Genomic DNA, 18,356 nt, shown 5'->3' with positions numbered 1-18,356 from the left:
ACCAGGCCAATATTAACTATACTGGATTTTTTCCTTGTTTGCACAGACCCTTCATGCTTCTGCCACCGCTGATGGAGTGGATGAGAGTGGCCATCACCTACGCTGAGCACCGGCGCAGTTTAACTGTGGACAGTGATGATATCAGGCAGACAGCCAGACTGCTCTTACCTGGACTGGACTGTGAGCCCCGGCAGCTGAAGTATGTGCTTTATAAGCAGCTAAAGTAATCATAACTTCTTACAATATAATTTTTCTTGCTATATTTCACAGGAGCCAGATCTCAAAATACTGTACAGGCAATACATGTTTCACCTTTTAGTCCTCCAAGAGATAAAGGAACTTCAGCCAAACACTGCAGCTGGGGTAGAAAGATTTTTGTCTTGCCAAAAGAATGAGACAGAGAAGGGTTGAAATACAAGTATTTGGACTTTTATGCCTCAGTCTTAATTCATAGAATCATAGAATGATGTGGGTTGGAAAAGACCTTAAGATTATCTAGTTTGAGCCCCCTTCCATGAGCAAGGACACCTCACACTAGACTATGTAGTTGCAAGATGATTATTTGCTTTATGAGATACCTTGATGAAAAGTATCAGTACCTTTTAAAATCTCCCCCTCATGTCTACATTGAACAGGGATTTATAATTAGCTTGGTTCATTAGCACATCATAGGTATATTATTCAGGTTTGTAGTTGCTGTCATTAGCACTGGTTTTATTATCAGGGTTACATCTTGAACATCAGCATGAGGTAAGTTCTTGTTTCTTGCATGAATTTTATCCCCTCTATACCTTTGGGTTAAATGAGTGGGTGGGACACTTAATAAGAATAAATAATACTTTTATCATGCTCTTAAGTGATGAAATGATCACCTGAAAAGATAAAAATACACCATTCTTTTAGCATTACTTTTCATGAACAACAAAAGCAACAAGAGGCTTTCAATCAGGAGTCCTGGATCTGGTTTTGTTGCTTTTCAACTTGCCTTCTGGCAGCCAAAAAGTCTCTCGCTTTTTTCTACATCTCTGTCTCCCTTTTTGTGAGTTGGAGGCTAGTACTTATTACCCACAAAACCTGATGTGGAGCTGAATTAGCTGGCGAGTATGGTGGTGCAATTACATGACTGAACCTTTTATCTCAGCTCTCAATTCCTGCCTTTCTCCTGAGACGTGGTACCTGACAGACTGACAGTGCTGCCAGTCCTGTAAAAGTGAAGTTAAGCAGGTGATCCTCAGCAGTTATTTAAACTCTTTGGCTCCAGACTGGAAGGGAGCAGCTGAACTTGGACTTATTCCTGGAAGACTTTCCTTCTCCCTTTTCCCTGCCAGTGTACGTGTGCTTTGTGTCAGTTGAAGCACAGGCTACTCTGGCTTACGTGTGGATGGTAGGTGCTAGTGTAGGCAACTTTATAGGGGCTCAACTAATTTTACAGATGTGCCTAATGCTTGCCAAAGCCTCTGAAGTTCTTCGATGAACAGCACTGCAGAAGACTAACCTGATCACTCAGCTTCACGGGTTCTCTTTCAGTCTCTCCTTTAAAAAGGCTTTTGATTTCAAAACTAATCCAAACCTTTCACTTCAAAGGCATCCCACTCTGCACTGTTTTTCTGTGCACATTAACATACAAAGCACTTTTATAGATCATAAAATACAAACAAAAAAGAGGGCAGGGATTTGGGTGTTTGATTTTGCTCCTGATGTGAGCTAGAAGGAAACATTTATAGACAGCCTTTGTGAAAATTGGGGTCATCTCAGTAGCTTAAATCTAAAGCCATAATGACAAATCTATGAAATGCAGCTCTCAAGAGGAACCCAGGAAGTCCAAAATAATGTCAGCAGTAAATAAAAGTGAAAAGCAGATACAAAGGTATAAAATATATCAAGCTATGTGGGATATTCAGGCATAATTCCATTGGGTTTTTATGGGTTAGCAGCACAGGGAAGGAATATGTTATAGGTTTCTATCCAGTTTCTTGTTGTCACAGAAAAAATGGCAATTCTGTAAGAAAACCAAGATCCTTCCCACCTTTTACCTCAACAGTCTGTTCCTCCATAGGGATGTTTGCAGTGGGCATTCCCTGCAGGTGAAACAACCTCTGCTTTAAAGTAGCACGTATCGTCTTCGTAGTAGAGGACAAAGATCAAAGTTAAGCTTGACCAGGTCTTTGTTCGGAACCAGCTAGGCTGTGTTTTATTTTCAGAGGTCTAAGGATGTTCCTTGATGTGTGGTATGAGAGAAAGAGCATGACAGATTTAATCTAACAGAAAAAAAAACATGAGAGCAGTGTCCATTATATGATCCTTTAAAGCAGTCCTTTGAAGCCAACCATTACAGCACATGCAGGGGAAAAGGAAATCTTGGCACTGAAGCCATGTTTAGCCCTGGCTTGCTGTGTGACTCCAGGAAAACTGCATGTTGTTTTTCCTCATGATGCACAGACTAAAAGTCACATAATGATAGTTCTTGCAGTGGTGATGCATCAGGTAGGGTATGTTGAAATCCCTGAAAGAGAAGTTGTGCAGAATAACGAAGTGTAACTAGCATAACCTGAAATTCAGACCTCTCGTATCTATTCTGTGACACAGACTGCTTGGACAACATAGTCTTCCACAACTGCTTGTGTCTTAGTGGATGAAGCTTTCTAGTAAGATGCTCTCTGTTTATGCCTGTCAGACAGTTTATAAACATCTTCTGTATATATCACCTGTAACTAGTTAAATTATAAGTGAGGAGATGGTAGGTTGCAGAGAACTGTGTTTCATTTCCACCTACTTAAATATAAATGTTGGGATTTTAATAGAAGTTGTTATCACGCAGTGGGTTTTTTATTATTACTTCCTCACTGCAGGCCAAATTTCAATCACTCACCACCAGTAGTTATAGTTGTAGTTACTACTTATGAAACCCAAAGAGCACATCAGGCTCCTGCTCCCTCTTCAAGCTATCCTTTCCTAAACTAAGACCTCAGCCCTATCCCTTTCCCTGCTCTCTGGGCTCTGCCTCACAGATGTGTCCCTGTCCACCACCTTCATCTCTTCAGTTCATGCCCAGGGCACAGCTGGGTGTATATGGGAGCTGCATGGTGGACAACTGCAGGAGCACAGGCTTTACTCTAGGAAGCGTGCAAGAGTTTGCCTCTCTTCTCCACAGGGTAACAACTCACACATGGAAAACCTGTTGTGGTTACAACTGCAGCGCAGCAGTTGCGTGTATGTGAGCTCCCTCCCCTGCTCTTGTAGGATGCTCTATCTTTCATCACGCTTTAAAAGAAAAAGATGTGCATCTATCATAGAGGAGCATCCTGTCAAGCTACCTCTGCACAACATCAAGTGTATACAGTGACTTCTGCATGGGCTGAGCCTGCAGATTCCCTAGGAATGAAGCTCACAAATTATAACTTTAAATTCATTACCTGAGCTGGCCTCCTGGCAGCTCTACACCAAGGACTACACCAACTTTTCACCAGTCTCTCTGACAGCTCTATGCTGCTCTTTTGTTCTGTTTGCTCTGCAGAGCTCATGAGGGAATTGTCCTCCCACCACCCTTGGTCCAACACTGCCTGTAAATAGCACTGGGTGGAATCATGCCTGTTGGCAAAATAGAAACAATGTGCAAAGACAGGTACATCCCTTCAAAACTTATTTTCTGAGGTTCACTGGATTTCAAGTGAAGTCATTTTATTTCACTTCTTTTCCTAGGATTCTTCTTCTTCTTATATACAAAATCATTGCATCATATTCTACATAATATTGCAGCATCATGATCCTGTACCAATTACTTTAGTAGAATAAGATTATTAATTTACTAGCCTAGCTCTAGGATTTATATCTGTCTGGCATTAAGCCTTTAACCTTACTGTCCTGTGCTCTGTACTTCAGGTGCCCCAATCTCATATCTGGGTGCTTCAGAGATCTTGTCTTCTGTACTCAGCTGCCTCAAAGACACATTTAATTTGCAGATGTATCTCCAAAGAGCCAATGACTCCAGGACTGTCACTTTGCTTCCCTGCTGACAGTTCCACAAACCGTACCCTCATGTAGTTCCTTTCTGAAAGCAGCTGCAGTGTGATAGTGGTTTCCCCTGTCCAATGTGACCGGGCACCAGTTGTGGAGGGATCTTTGTTAACTCAGCATGTTGTTCATAGCATCTGCTCACCATTTGTTACCCACCATCAGTGCAAGTTCAGAAGCATTAAAGAAATGACCAGCTGAATTAAAATGTGAATAAGATTCATCCTGAATCTTCTTCATGAAGCGATGAGTGTTATACTTATCTGACAGGCTGCACAAAGTTTCCAGAAGAGGTTGGCCTTGTTGAAAGCATCTCAGTTTTCAAAGGAACTTGGAAGGCTGGTATCTCACTCACTGAGAGCTTGCCCAAGAGCCTACACTGAAAACCAGACAACTAATAGAGAAGGCATTCACCCTGAAATAACATCAAAGGGCTGACCACATCAATGCCCAGCTGAGATAGGAAAACACCTCCAGTTTAGCAATGTTTCTTCAGTGAAGGAGATACACTTGCAGGGTTGGAATTCAGAAGACTCTGAGCAGATAAGGAGAGGACTTACAGTAATCCCTGGGCTCCTTCCAAATGAGATAAAGGTCCTTTGATAGTCATCTGAGGGATAAGGGTTTAGTAGAGCCTTATAGAAATGTTAAGACACTTCCTTTTATTGAGGCATTGGAAAAGAGTCGAGAATATTCCACTACCTAAATTTGATTTTGATATCATATTTTTTATTCTGGTTATTTTTTTCCAGAAAAGAATATGGATTGATACCTTCTTTCAGAAATGTCTCTTATTGCAAAATAATAGCTAATCGGGTAGGCAGACAGCATCACTGTTTCACCCTAGCACTGTACTGGTATTTTAGTAGATACGCTTTCTCTCCACCTCTTTATCTTCCTTTACAATGTGTTCTTGCATATGTTTGATAGATTAGCCTATAACAAGCAGGGAAATACAAATACAATGCCCCAAATATATAAAGCTCATTATTTAAAACAAATGGGGTTTTGGTGGGTTTTTTGAGAGAACAGAACTAAGGAAACCTGGTTGCTGCAGGTTTTTTTTCCTGTCACTCTGGTCCCATCACATTAACCTTGCTGCTGCAGTAAGCCTGGATGCTTGGTGCCTAGTATGCTACAGGCATATTCCAGCACCCCATTCCTGTTTTCTGGGATAAGATGTAGCAGAAGCAGTGCCTTGATCCAGAGCTACCCTTGTAGTGTGGGACTGGGTGGAAAATACCACTTTTGGCAAGGAATAAGAACTTCTTCCTGTCTTTCCTTGGAGAAAAGCACCAAGGAGGCTTCTTTACTTGGACACCCTTTTAGTTACATTTTTTTCCAGTGCTTACATGAAGTTACTGTCTCTAAACTAGCTAAAACTTCCATCTCCAATGTGTGAAGTTAGCCAGATTGCTCAGAAATGATGACACAGTGGGGAAGGCAATAGGTAAAGCCATGGAAATTCATAATCCTGATTTCTGTAGGAGATGGGGCTAAAAATAAAAGTAGAAATCCAGAAATGATTTTGTCTTCCACAGACCTGAATGCTGCTTTAGTTCCTTCCGAAGACTGGATGCTAAGGCTGCTACTGAAAAATTCCAGCAGGATCTGGGTTTCCGAATGCTAAACTGCGGAAGGACAGATCTGATCAACCAAGCCATCGATGCACTGGGACCTGATGGGGTGAACACCATGGATGATCAGGTATGACATATAACAACACACGAGCACAGAGTCTCTGCATGTTTCTTTCCTTGTGGCAAATCAATACACAGGGTCATGTTAGTTGCCTTTCCAAGGCTTTTCTAATTCTAGCTTGTGTTTTAGTCTGAAAATAACAATAAAATAACCCCCAAACTGCACCCACCACCCTCACACCAGCCCCAAGAAACCCATCAAATTCCAGAGGGAGTTGTTTTATCAGCTGGAATGCAGGTCTGTTCCTTGGATGACGTGTCTCAGGCGCTGATAGAAGACAGGTTAATACACAGGCTGCAAAGTCTGATGTTGTCTTAATGCTAATGTCAAAACAAAGTGGTGTTTGCCAGTGACACTCTCTTCTGGTTCAACAGCCCAAATCCACTCTGGGTCAGTGATGAACGACCAAAAGGTGTTACTGGCTGATGGTTTTCAGGCTGTCTGTGCAAAGTGAGTTAAACATGTCAGTACAATCCAACATGCAACAGCACTGAGAACCCCAGTGGCATTGGTGTCAGACAGTAGTAGCTTTGTTGAAAGTCCATCATGCTGATGTGTCTGTTATTTGATTTTTTTCCTATTTCCTGCTCAGCTACACTGTACCATAGGGATTTGGTAGTCTGGGGAGTCTTTAGCTGCTTGTGCTTGTGCTGTCAGTCCCATCATGTAACAGCAGAGCGTGTTCTCTGGGGCATCATTCAATGCATGGCATTAGCTTTTAATTTAAGGAAAAAACCAACCTCCCCCAAATAAACACTCGTTATAGCTGTCACAGCAATAGGAATGAGCTGTCATGTCTAAGAAACAATAGGATATTTAGCAGTAGGAAGGATTTATGTTCAAGCAGAGAGGTTTTCTCATAGACAACATTTACTGCAGCAGCATTTCAGATTGAATTCTGAAGCTGGCACATCTTCCATGGTGCTTTCCACAATCCTGCAGTTTAAAAGTGTGACTACACACACACACACTGAAGCAGAAACTACTGCACAAGTTATATCAAGGTATATAGTTGCCTTATTTACATGTTCAGCATAAGAAGCTTTGTAGTCACAGAAGTGGGGTGACACATCATAGGTGCCTTTGATAATGACTATTAAAATGACAGAGGTGGCAGATTTATATTTGGAAGGTTTGCCACTTACTTCCTGTATGTTTTTTTCCCCTCATAAGTTTTTGCAGTTCCTGTTTTTGTCACCCTGAGGCTTTTTGTTCTCTTAAAGCATTTTGTTTTGCATTTTGAGCCTTACTGACCTGACACCAAAGACACTGGTGCCAAGACCATCACTTCACTGCAGGATGTTTCTTACCTCTCTTCAGCCAACGGGGAGCTGTTTGGCCTTTTGTATATAAAAGACCCTGCATTCTGTAGGCAACTCATTGCAAAGAGAAGTTTCTGCTGTCATTTATTTATAGTCTCATTGTCATCCTATTGATGTCATCCTCCAGCCAGTCCTACTGTGAACAGGAGGATCGTAGCATGCTGGTGGCTCCGTGTTCTCTGCAGAACACTGCTCCCACGTCTCAAAGCGGTGTTTTGGCACTGCTCAGCGAGAGCAAGACAGGCTTCCTCTGGAGATATTGTTGCTCTGAAATTCTCCAGTGATTCTGGAGCAACCCATCTGTGCAGCAAAGCAAGTGTCCTCCTTGGCACTACCAATCCCAGACAGAGTTAAATCCAAACTCTAGCAGTCAGCTCTGCTATGGCTGGAATACAAAACCAAATTTGAGCCTCCTGGTCTAGTAGAAGGTGTCCCTGCCCATGGCAGGGGGATTGCAACTAGGTGATCTTTAAGGTCCCTTCCAACCCAAACTATTCGATGATTCTGTGATCATAGAATTATTGAATAGTTAGGGTTGGAAAGGACCTTAAGATCATCCAGCTCCAACCTCCCTGCCATGGGTAGGGACACCTCACACTAAACCATGTCACCCAAGGGTCTGTCCAACCTGGCCTTGAACACCACAAGGGATGGAGCATTCACAACATCCCGGGCAACCCATTCCAGTACCTCACCACCCTTACAGTAAAGGATTTCTTCTTTATATCCAATCTAAAGTTCCGCTGTTTTAAGTTTTAACCCATTACCCCTTGTTCTGTCACTACATGATTCAAATCTGAACTTTGCAGTTAGCTTGCTTTGCTCTTCCTATAAAGGAATAAGCCAAAGCCAGATGTCCAAAGTTGGGAAAACTGACTTAGGCTTGGCAACAGAAAGCAGGTCTCTGTCCTCTCATAGGATAGAATGTTTAATGCTGGCACTTGGTAAGCTCAGTTGATATGTCTGTATTTCTTTTGGTCATGAGTCTCTTGACAAACTGCTCAGTCATCAGGCATCTCCAAGGCATTGCAGGCTGGTATGATCATCTCCCACCTGACAGCTGTGGTTGCAAATCCTACAACAGACAGAACCATTGAACTAATTTAACCTGTAGGCTTTACATCCAGGTTCAGATTTGACCACCTTCATACTGTGAGCGTGTCCATACTCACCATGAGGTGGGTGTTCAGATCCACTTCTACATGTATGTGTATGGAGAGTTTTTAGAGGAAGAGAACATGTGTGTTTTTAGAGGAAGAGAACGTATGTTCAGAACATATATTCAGATTCATATATTCAGAGTTTGGAGCAGGACCCTGTATTCACTTCTGGGGACCAGGCAGCACCCTGGTTTCACAGGGTTTGAGGTGTTCAGGAAAACGGTTTCTTCTCTTTCCATACTGAGGAACCAGCAGGGAATGCACAACTGATACTAAAAATTAAAAAGGAGATAAAGAAAAGGGGAAAGGAAAGGAAAAGGAAAGGAGTAAATCTATATAGACCTCTAGTTTTAGAACCCTGACTGGGGCAGTAAATACAGGCTTGTGCCTGCAGATCTGAGTTAAATTCTCAGTGAAGTTTACTTGTCTGTAATGAGCGTGAATCCTCCAAAGCCCCACAAAAGCCAAACCCATCTCCCCCTGCACCCCATCTTGGCAGTGTGTGTGACTAACTGCCTCAATTGCTGGAATCTTGGAATTGTGGCTGTTTGGAAAAGACACCTTTGCAGATACATGATCAGACTCCTCTGTGTGATATGCAATTTCATTTTACATTTTCCTCTCTGAAGATGAAGCTGTTATTGCACAGTGAGGATCAGAGATGCTGTCTGTGAAAAATTGACATGCTTACAATAATTAAGGGGGGAAGAAGCTGTAGGATGGGAGCACGAATGGATTTTACTGGGCTATTTCCTTTCTGTCCTTGGTTACTTCTGGAATGAACTCCTTAAGTAAGGCTCATTTCTCTCGTAACTCGTTTCTGAGCTGTCGTGGTTTGATGGTTAAGTAGAGAGGGAGAGATTTATGGGATTGAAATGCTGAAAAATTGTGGCAAATAGGGTTTTAGCAATGGGGATAAGTTGCCAAATAAATTAATCCTGTGTATTTTTGTTGTTTTCTGCTCTTGGTTCATCTGGCTACATATGATCTAAGAGATGATATTTCTCTTTTGGCAGCTATGAGAAAGCTCAAGAATTGTGGACAAAACAGGGCTGGGATTTTCAGTGATCCCTTTTCTATTCTCACAGGCCCCTGATGTTTTTGTCCACATCACTTAGTACATTGTGCCCATTCTGCAGAGAAGCCAGCATGCTTTGAGCATACACATAAGCTGTCCCTACACACACGCACACCTGCACATGCACACACATGCTCTTCAGTACATTTAAGATCCAACCTGACTGTGTCTGTGACAGTGTCCCTGTTCATAGGTATAGGAAGATAACTTCTCTTTTATTTCCTCTTCTTTCTTCCTGAAGGGTATGACCCCACTAATGTACGCCTGCGCTGCTGGAGATGAAGCCATGGTCCAAATGCTTATAGATGCTGGAGCCAATTTAGATATACCAGTGAGTAACCGAGGACCCTCTGCCTATAATTATTCATCTGTAAATAACAAGAGCGGTTATGAAATCTTTCCTAGCAACTGCAGGCTTCCTTTATGGAAGCTTCTGAGCAAAGCATGGCTTTCAGAAACCATTGCTTCAGGGATTTGGGAGGGGGAGGAAAACCTTCAAAACCTCTTGGAGCACTCCATGGCTCCAATTATGATTGGCATTGGCAAGTCTAATAGGTATGGGGGGGAGTAAAGGGGCTTTTTCCTTCCTGAAAGAGCTGCCAGTAGGAGAAACCAATAAGCCCATTAAAAAGGCCCAGGGGACCGGATGGAGTGACTGGTGTGAACAGTGTTCTCTAAATGGCCTAAGTAACCATTCCCTGGGGTTGTCACTTCCAAAGGAAAAAGGCAGTTATGTACAAGCCTGAAGGTTATGGCAGGTAGGCTGCAGTGGTTAATAACTACCTGGTTCCTTCCCCCAGGTTCCCAGTACCTCTCCTCGATACCCTTCAGTTCATCCTGACAGCCGGCACTGGACCGCTCTTACCTTTGCTGTGTTACACGGGCACATCTCTGTTGTGCAGGTAAGCAGAGGGAACCCCTAGGTTGGTCATCTTTACAGGAGATGCAGAGGGCCTGCAGTGCAACACCCTCGCTCTCAGGCTTCCCAAACACTGGTGCATCACAGGCTCCATGTGGGGTTTGGTGGAAGCCTTCTAAAAACCGGTGAAAAATGGCATGTTTTGAAAACAAGGAGAATGCAACCAATGCTTTTCTTGGGAACTGTGAATTGAGGACATAATTCCTAGCAAGGCCTGGGTAACAAAACACTCTGTGTTCCCTTATTTTTCTTCGGTTTCAGTATTGGTTTGAGGCTTGCCACTTCCAGAGCAATGTGCACAGTCATTTCTTACCAGTATTAGGTAAACTGGTGTTTCATGTGGCGTGGTTATAGGTCAACTGCTTGATCAGGATGCTTCTGAAATTAGATGTGAATTGGTTTATACCTTAGCATATGCAAAAGTTCTGCTTTTTGCTCTAACAGCAGCAAATCAGCTGTAACTTCCTTTATAATCCCTGAGAACTGCATGAACAAGATAAGCTCTCGTGGGACTTGACTTGAACCTCTTGCATCCTCCCTGCACCCCTTGCTGGGGAATTAATGGCAACAGAATGGGGTGAACTCCTGGAAATTCTACCTGAGTCCCAAGAGAAATCCAAAACTGGTCACAGCAGATAGTCAGTTGCTGGTGAATTGAATTATGTTCTGCTCAAAGAGGAAAAAAGAAAAGATACAAGCAAAGGGAGGCTGCACACCCTCATTTTTTGTCAATGTGCATGTGTAAATAAAGACAAAGATTAGATTCCACCTGGGAAACTGCCAGAGCAGCCCTTGGGATGGCAAAGGTTGGACAGCCTGAATTTACATGTGAGGTAAGAGATGCAGCCAAGCATACCAAAGCTCGTGTTGGACTGCAGGACCCACAATGTCTTTAATTTCGGTTCAAACTTCTAAACATTATAGGAGTTTTTTTTATTCAGCAGTTGTTATTCTAAGGGTAGACATCAGCTTCTGCCAAAATGGGTGTGTAAAATTGCCTTTCCAATTGGAAACTTGCATGGAATAGCTGGCATCTCAATAGAGAAACAAACCAGCAGTTGTGCTCTGCCAAATGTTTTATAGTAAAATGTGACTGTATGTGCTAGGTGGGCCAAGGCCAAGGTCGTCACTAACTAGGGGTAGCTGGAGCCGTTAGATTGTGGCAGTGGTACAGGATAGAACCAGCTGGACCCCTATACCCAGCAGAAGAACCTCTGCTGATGGTGATGCATATAGAATCCCAGACTGGTTTGGGTTGGAAGAGACCTTAAAGCTCATGCAGTCCCAACCCTTGCCATGGGCAGGGACACCTTCCACTAGAGCAGGTTGCTCCAAGCCCCATCCAACCTGGCCTTAAACACTGCCAGGGATGGGGCAGCCACAGCTTCTCTGGGCACCCTGTGCCAGCACCTCACCACCCACAGCATATACTTTGTTCCCCTGTTCAAGTCTGAACCCATTACTCCTTATCACTACATCCATGCTCTGGGTGCTCCAATGCTGTCTGCCAGCCCTACCTGGCCAGAAAAGGTCCCTATCATCTTCTCCCTTCATCTGGCTGGGGGTGATCTCCCTTGCCAGCAGCTCAGTGTGTCCACTGAAAGGAAGTTCTGTGTGTGGCAGGTTACTGCAGCTGCCAGGACCTCCTTACACAGGCTCCGTTGGGCAAGAGAGACCAAGGGGCATGTTTGGCCTCCAGGGCTAATTCCCTGGAAGAACCTTGTTTCCTGCACACAGCATGAAACTTAATAAGATGGACTTCCTGCACTGAGGAGAAGCTCTGCTTGCAGAGCTCTTTGGAGTTGTGCAATTACAATTGCAAAACCACGTTCATAAAGGAGATTAAAACAAAAACAAAGAGGTGATGTTCTCCTGGCTGCCAGCTGAGCACCTTTTCAGCACAAACTCAATACTGAAAGCACAGTAAAGGAAAAGGAAAGAAGAAAACTCTAACCTGACATTCATGTGTAGTCTTTAGCCCTAGGCTGAGCAAGGAAATGCAAGAGAAATTTGCCTTGTAACAGATGCTTTGCTTTAGCCTTTGAGCTGGTCCCTTTGTGTGCGTGCACCCTTCCCTGTGAATCTGCTGGTTTGCTGTTTTACACACAGCCTCTTCTGTTTTGTCCTGCTGAATTGCTCTTTTCTCAACTCTTTCATGTGTGTGTTGCAGCTGCTCTTGGATGCTGGTGCTCACGTCGAGGGCTCTGCTGTTAACAGTGAAGACAACTATGCTGAGACTCCTCTTCAGCTGGCTTCAGCAGCAGGTAAGCTCCGTGCAGCCTCCACATGCTCTGTTTCTTTGCTACCACAGAATAACTACAACCAGTTCATGTGTGGGCCTGCAAAACATGCTAGGAGCCACTTTGCACTGCATTTAAGCTACTGTTAAGTATAGTAAAGACACCAAACGGGTAGCACAGTGAGCTGGCTCCTAAAAAGGCAGCATTTTGTTCATTTCTAAAACACCAGTAGGAACACATCTGGGTTGGCAGCAGCTAACAGCTGTTGGCATGTGGCAGCAGCTTAATGGGCACTGAGTGCCTGATTTGCTGCTGGTCCCAACACTTACCCCTGCCAGCAGCCGCCCCAGTACAGCTGACTGGAACAGCCCCTTCACACAGGGCACTGTCAAGAAACATAAGCCAGCTACTGTCTAGTCCAGGCATGTTGTGGATCTAAATAACTTCCAGATGCAAAAATTAACACATTTCAAGTCAGCCTGAAGAAAAATAACTGCTGTGTAAAGAAATATTTCCATTAATTTATTAAAGACAAGTAAAATCCTACATTTCTTCTACCTGTCCTCAGAAGAGTTTAGCATTCTGTGAGCAAGTCTGTGCCTGCCTAAAATACCTGTTGGTTTTCAACACTTTTCACCTCTAACTGTTTCTGGTTTTTCCATTAATTTCTTTTTGCTTCATAACTGTGTATTTATGAAGACAAGACTCTGGCTTGCTCTGTTCCAAGATTTGTTGAAGGGATAAGAAGTGGCCTTTCCTCCTCTCCCCCATGACAGAAACTCATTGTGCTGTGTCTGCTGCCACAACTCACTACTACATCAAATGAAAGGGGTGGAAAGGAGACCTGACTGAACATGGCCTGAACCAATATACTGGCTGCAGGGCGGTTTTATGAAGCTGTGGCCAGTGTGTGCAGCAAAGAAGAGCTCCCTTCTGGCCTTCTCTCAACCTCCTCCACCAGCCAAACAGCTGAGACTCTGATCTAGCTGAACTGGTTGCATACAGCTCTGCTGGTGTGCACTGAAAGCACCAGACCAGTTTATTTCCCTTTTCATTCTGCCTATAGTTGTGCCTTCTTAAGTAATTTTAGTGCTTTGTGACTCAGTTTCTCTCTCTGAGGTATTATGAGGCCTAATCCATGCTTGCAGGATGCTCTGAAAGCCCAGCTGGTAGCATAGAAGTTGCTGGTACAGTGTGTGTTACCAGTCCTATGTGATATGCTTCAGAGAGGTGTAGCAGATGTGCAATCATTATGTTTCTATCAATTTTTCCTAGGGAACTACGAGCTGGTCAGCTTGTTGCTAAGTAGGGGAGCTGATCCACTCCTGAGCATGCTAGAAGTCAATGGTATGTCATCATCACTGCATGAAGATATGAACTGCTTCAGTCACTCAGCTGCACACGGGCACAGGTAAAGCTCTGTCCATGCTCCGAATAGGTTTTGTTTTCCTGAGGCTAACACTGTAGGCATTCCTATGTGACTTTATATTACATCTTCTACCCAAATCCCTGGGTGGGCAGTTCAGAAGACTGTGTTAAGAGTCTCCTGACAGCAGCCATTCTTTAGTGCAGCACAGTTTCTCAGGCTGTTCTAATGCCTTTTGAGCATTTTGGGGAACCAAAAGATTCTTTAAACTGGTAGTTACTGTTACACCCTTTGAAGAAAAAAAAGATGTAAGACTTTCATTATTCAGCAACTGTAACTGATAAAAGAAAGGGATTATATTTTAGTCTAAAGCACAAAATACAATAGAAAGATCTCTGTTCGCTCTTTCTTACTCTCTCACTTGCTGGTCTAGCGCTGCAGCACAGAGAGTAGGAGGTGGTGCTAAGCCATACGAGAGCTGACTAAGATCCACCTCTGGGTAGGTTATGAGGTTGTGGTTCATGTTCTGAGTCAGAATCTAATCACATTAAGGTGGTAAAAATAACCTGCAGCAGAATTTAGTTGACTATATCTCTGGTTTTTGGATGGGTGACCAGATCAGTCATTAAAATGCTGAAGAGCCAGCCTGGGCTTTCCAGCCCAATTTTCAGGGTAGTTATTTAGAAATAAGACATTACTTACAAAGTCATCCAGAAATCCTCTTCCCAGAACAATAATATTCGTGTAAGAAGCCAGTTCAAACAGCCTGAAACTGCCCATGTATATGGGCTGAGAGATACCCACAGGGTCTCAACAGCTAGCTTAGTGGCAGCTACCTTGCTTGAACACAGTTGTGCTTTACAGTGGTGCCAAAGCTGCCCCTCCAGGTACACTGCACATCTGGATACACCAGGGAAAATGGCCCAAGCCCAAATGAGGCCCAAACTCTGCAAAGCTGGAATGGCCTAATGCAGTTATTTACAGTGTAGAAATACACAAACACTGTTCTGTTCCCAGTTCTCTTCCCCTCCCACAATCTTCTGCAACATCTAACCATGTAAACCATGAAACTCAAGGCCAAAAAACTTAAGCTCTGAAGTAAGATTTACTGGTGTCTGTTAGAACCCCACTGCCTCCATCAGTAAACAGAAACCATAACAAAAGATAGTCCTGCATGTCCAGGAAGTGGGTCTGACTAAAACAACTTAACAGTGGTTGAAGATGGTCATTTGGGAAAACAGAAGGAGTTCCAACAGACACCAGTAAATCTTACTTCAGAGCTGAAGCTGTTACCACACTCAGGCCTGGCAGAAGGAAGTGTGCTTCTATGCCATAGTATAGACTGCAATAAAACCCACTTTGCCCTAACACTCTGAAATAGGCTCTGGTACCGCTGAGTGTATTCCATGCCTTTGCTACCAAGGTATCCATTTCCAGCATGCAGGATAGATAAGGAGAAATAGCTTAAATGTTGTTCCATATTGCCAGCTAGAAATATATCTTTGAGAAGGAAATCACTACTAAGCCAGACCCCCTAAACCCAGATCACCCCAGTCCTGCCTGAATTGTTGCTATTTTATTTATTACTAAGTGATATCTTCTTCCTCCTCAGGAATGTTCTGCGCAAGCTCCTGACCCAGCCCCAGCAACTGAAGGGTGATGTCCTCTCCCTGGAGGAGATTTTAGCTGAGGGAGTGGAGAGTGACACCTCTAGCCAGGGCAGCTCCAGCGAGGGGCAAGTCAGGCTGTGTAAAACAAGAATGAAGGCTCTGCAGGAGGCCATGTATTACAGTGCTGAGCACGGCTACGTCGACATCACCATGGAACTCAGGGCACTTGGTAAGGGGCTTGTTTTAAGCACTGTGCTCATTTAGAGTGTAAAAAGCTTTCATTTGGACAAGAATCTGTAACCCCAACTACACAACTATCCCAAGCTCATAGGAACCTGCTGTCTAATGTAAGTGTTAAAGGCTCCTCACAAGTTCTTTTCAAATTCCTGTTGATCTAGGACATCCCTTATTTTTGGCTGGATCCTCTGTTCCCAAGTTTCAAAAGCAAGGGGCATGTCTCTTTTTCAGATACTCTGACACCTAAAATTCACTGTTCAAAGAGGCTGGTCTCAAAATCAGAGGTAACATGACAGATTAAATGGTTGAATGTGAAAGAGCAGATTTGATCTAAAGGTAGGAAAGAGAAGCTTTGAAGCTTATGTGTGTAGATTGTTACAGGTAAACCAGGAGGGAAGACCTCACACCATGGTTGTGGAGGGTTAGAAATTCTTACAAGTTCAGTTCAGATTTGTTTTGTAGTTGTGAGTAATCATGAAGCTAAATACGCAATAGAGGGTCTCTGGTCCTGGTACCATCCTTTCCTAGAGAAGTCACTGTTAATGACTCAGTTCAGTTATCTTTCATAACGTAAGACAAATGTATCTCTTGTTAGGATGTAGTTACAAATCTACTTCAGTGCTGCAAAGAGGCAGTAATAGCAGCAGGACAGTCTACTCACAGGTACTTCAGCATATCATCATCTTTCACTGTCCTTTTTGCTGTGGCTACAGGAGTCCCATGGAAACTCCACGTGTGGATTGAGTCACTACGGACAACCTTCTACCAGTCCCGTTACTCAGTCGTACAGACCCTCCTCCGGGAATTTGTCACCATTAAAGAAGAGGACTACAATGAAGAGCTGGTTAATGAAGGGCTGCAGCTCATGTTCGATATCCTCAAAACCAGCAAGGTAATTATTAGTTTTGTAACAAAGTGCTACAAAGGATTTTGCTGTTGTACAAGGCAGCACACAATGATGAGTGAATGCCCATGCAAAATCCCTAATGAATTAGGGTAGTATTATCTAAATTCGTATGCAGCCATCACAGTAAAGACATTAATTTCAACAGAAGCAGAAGTTGTACTGTTAAAGTCCAGTCCAGCAACTGGCTTTTGAAACCCTGTCAACATAACAGGAAGAGTGACCAATACAGCACTGGGAAATTCAGGTTCTCTGAGTAGTATCTTCTAGGAGTTTTCTGAACAATGCTTTTGTCCAGTGACATTTCCCATCTACTTTTTTCTTTATTTAAATGTTGCCTATGGCTGTTTTTTCCTTGCCCTTCGTGCGTGTCTAGAACAAACCTGTTCCCTATTTTAGCTGTCCCATTTTGCATGTAAGTTCACCCAGTCTCTACCATGTTCTCCTCTGAGAGGCTGCTGCCCTTTGAGTCAGGAGGGGGATGCCTGCCCTCCAAATGTAGAGGGGGTACAGCTGTAATGCACAGACAGTGGAGAGTGAGGAGTACGTACAGCTCCAGATACCTCTGTAGTTGCTCACTACAGTGTACACTGTACTGTCCTTGAAATAAAAAGCAAGATATAGGCAGCCAATTACTCTGTTGAGAGGTTGTTCTTGCAGAGTGCAGTTGCTATGAGCCTCAAATGAGCTGTTATAGCATGTTTGAAACCCGCTCCATGCAAAGTGCCAATTGGTGATTCCTGTTCCATCCTCCTTACAGAATGATTCCATCAATCAGCAGCTTGCATCCATCTTCACCCACTGCTATGGCAGCAGTCCAATACCCAGCATTCCTGAGATCCAGAAGACACTGCCAGCTCGGCTGGGTAAGAGGCTCGCCTCAACAGTAAAGTTCTTGTGATGTTTGGCTTTCAGCATCCACAGTTTCAAAGAATATTCACCCTCTTTATTTTTTATCCCTTACCCCAACAGATCCTCACTTCCTAAACAATAAGGAAATGTCTGATGTAACTTTTTTAGTAGAAGGAAAGCTGTTTTATGCACACAAAGTCCTGCTGGTTACTGCATCCAACAGGTGAGTTGATTTTCACAGCTAAGTATTAGAGGAAGGTTTGACCCTTTAGACTCATCTGTATTTCCAGCTCTCATTCCTCATTGCAGTAAGGCAGCTGTGAAGGATACAGAGAACAGACCATAACTCAGGGCTGCAGGACCAGCCATATCATCTTTACTACTGTTAAGAATAGTAGGAAAGTGAAGATGAGTTTCTAAGCCACTCTAATAAGTGTTAGAGATTCCCAGAGCTCTACTGACATAAACTAACCAGTAATTATCCCTAATAACTCTTACAGGAGTTGGAGTGTACATGTCCAGCCATTCGCTGCCTTTCCATGCCCCCCTCTCAGAGTTTGCTAGCTGGAGCTACACTTGCTCCAGCTTGCAGTGATCAGTTTCTGTGTTACTGACTTAGTAACAGTGGTTTGCAACTACTCTAGGGTGGGACAGGTTAAGTTGTTTCTGAAGTTCTAAACTGTCATTTAATCGAAAGGTTTTAATTGTCAACTTGCGAAGAAGAAGGAAGGAGCTTTATTTTCCCCTTGCTTAGGCTGTTTGTCAATAGGCAATGAATATATGATCTGCTAACACAGAAACCTATTAAAACCATTCTCAGGTTTAAGACGCTCATGACCAATAAAACAGAACATGACAGCCATGGCAGTAAGACTGTCGAAATCAGTGATATGAAATACAACATTTTCAAGGTATGTATCTTACCTTTTCTTTATTCTTTTCATCTTCTCACATAC

The 18,356-nt window shown here is 43.4% G+C and overlaps 1 protein-coding gene across 4 annotated transcripts in view; it reads left to right on the top strand.

Moving 5' to 3' along the window:
• ABTB2 (ankyrin repeat and BTB domain containing 2) overlaps positions 1-18,356 on the top strand; it is a 159,448-nt gene that overhangs the window by 135,823 nt on the left and 5,269 nt on the right. For all 4 annotated transcript variants that reach the window (XM_057404529.1, XM_057404527.1, XM_057404525.1 and 1 more), the window contains 11 exons: positions 47-199; positions 5,553-5,718; positions 9,514-9,603; positions 10,073-10,174; positions 12,362-12,455; positions 13,707-13,842; positions 15,410-15,636; positions 16,358-16,536; positions 17,309-17,414; positions 17,521-17,623; positions 18,221-18,311. In XM_057404529.1, coding sequence (XP_057260512.1) covers positions 47-199; positions 5,553-5,718; positions 9,514-9,603; positions 10,073-10,174; positions 12,362-12,455; positions 13,707-13,842; positions 15,410-15,636; positions 16,358-16,536; positions 17,309-17,414; positions 17,521-17,623; positions 18,221-18,311 — 1,447 coding nt within the window. The remainder of the gene's footprint in view (positions 1-46; positions 200-5,552; positions 5,719-9,513; positions 9,604-10,072; positions 10,175-12,361; positions 12,456-13,706; positions 13,843-15,409; positions 15,637-16,357; positions 16,537-17,308; positions 17,415-17,520; positions 17,624-18,220; positions 18,312-18,356) is intronic.

Source organism: Pezoporus wallicus, unplaced genomic scaffold, assembly GCF_028554395.1.
Source record: "Pezoporus wallicus isolate ANWC-B61680 ecotype Strahan unplaced genomic scaffold, APGP_CSIRO_Pwel_v1 contig_13201, whole genome shotgun sequence".
Classification (NCBI taxonomy): Eukaryota; Metazoa; Chordata; class Aves; order Psittaciformes; family Psittacidae; genus Pezoporus; species Pezoporus wallicus.
This window is presented reverse-complemented; position numbering and strand designations above follow the sequence as displayed.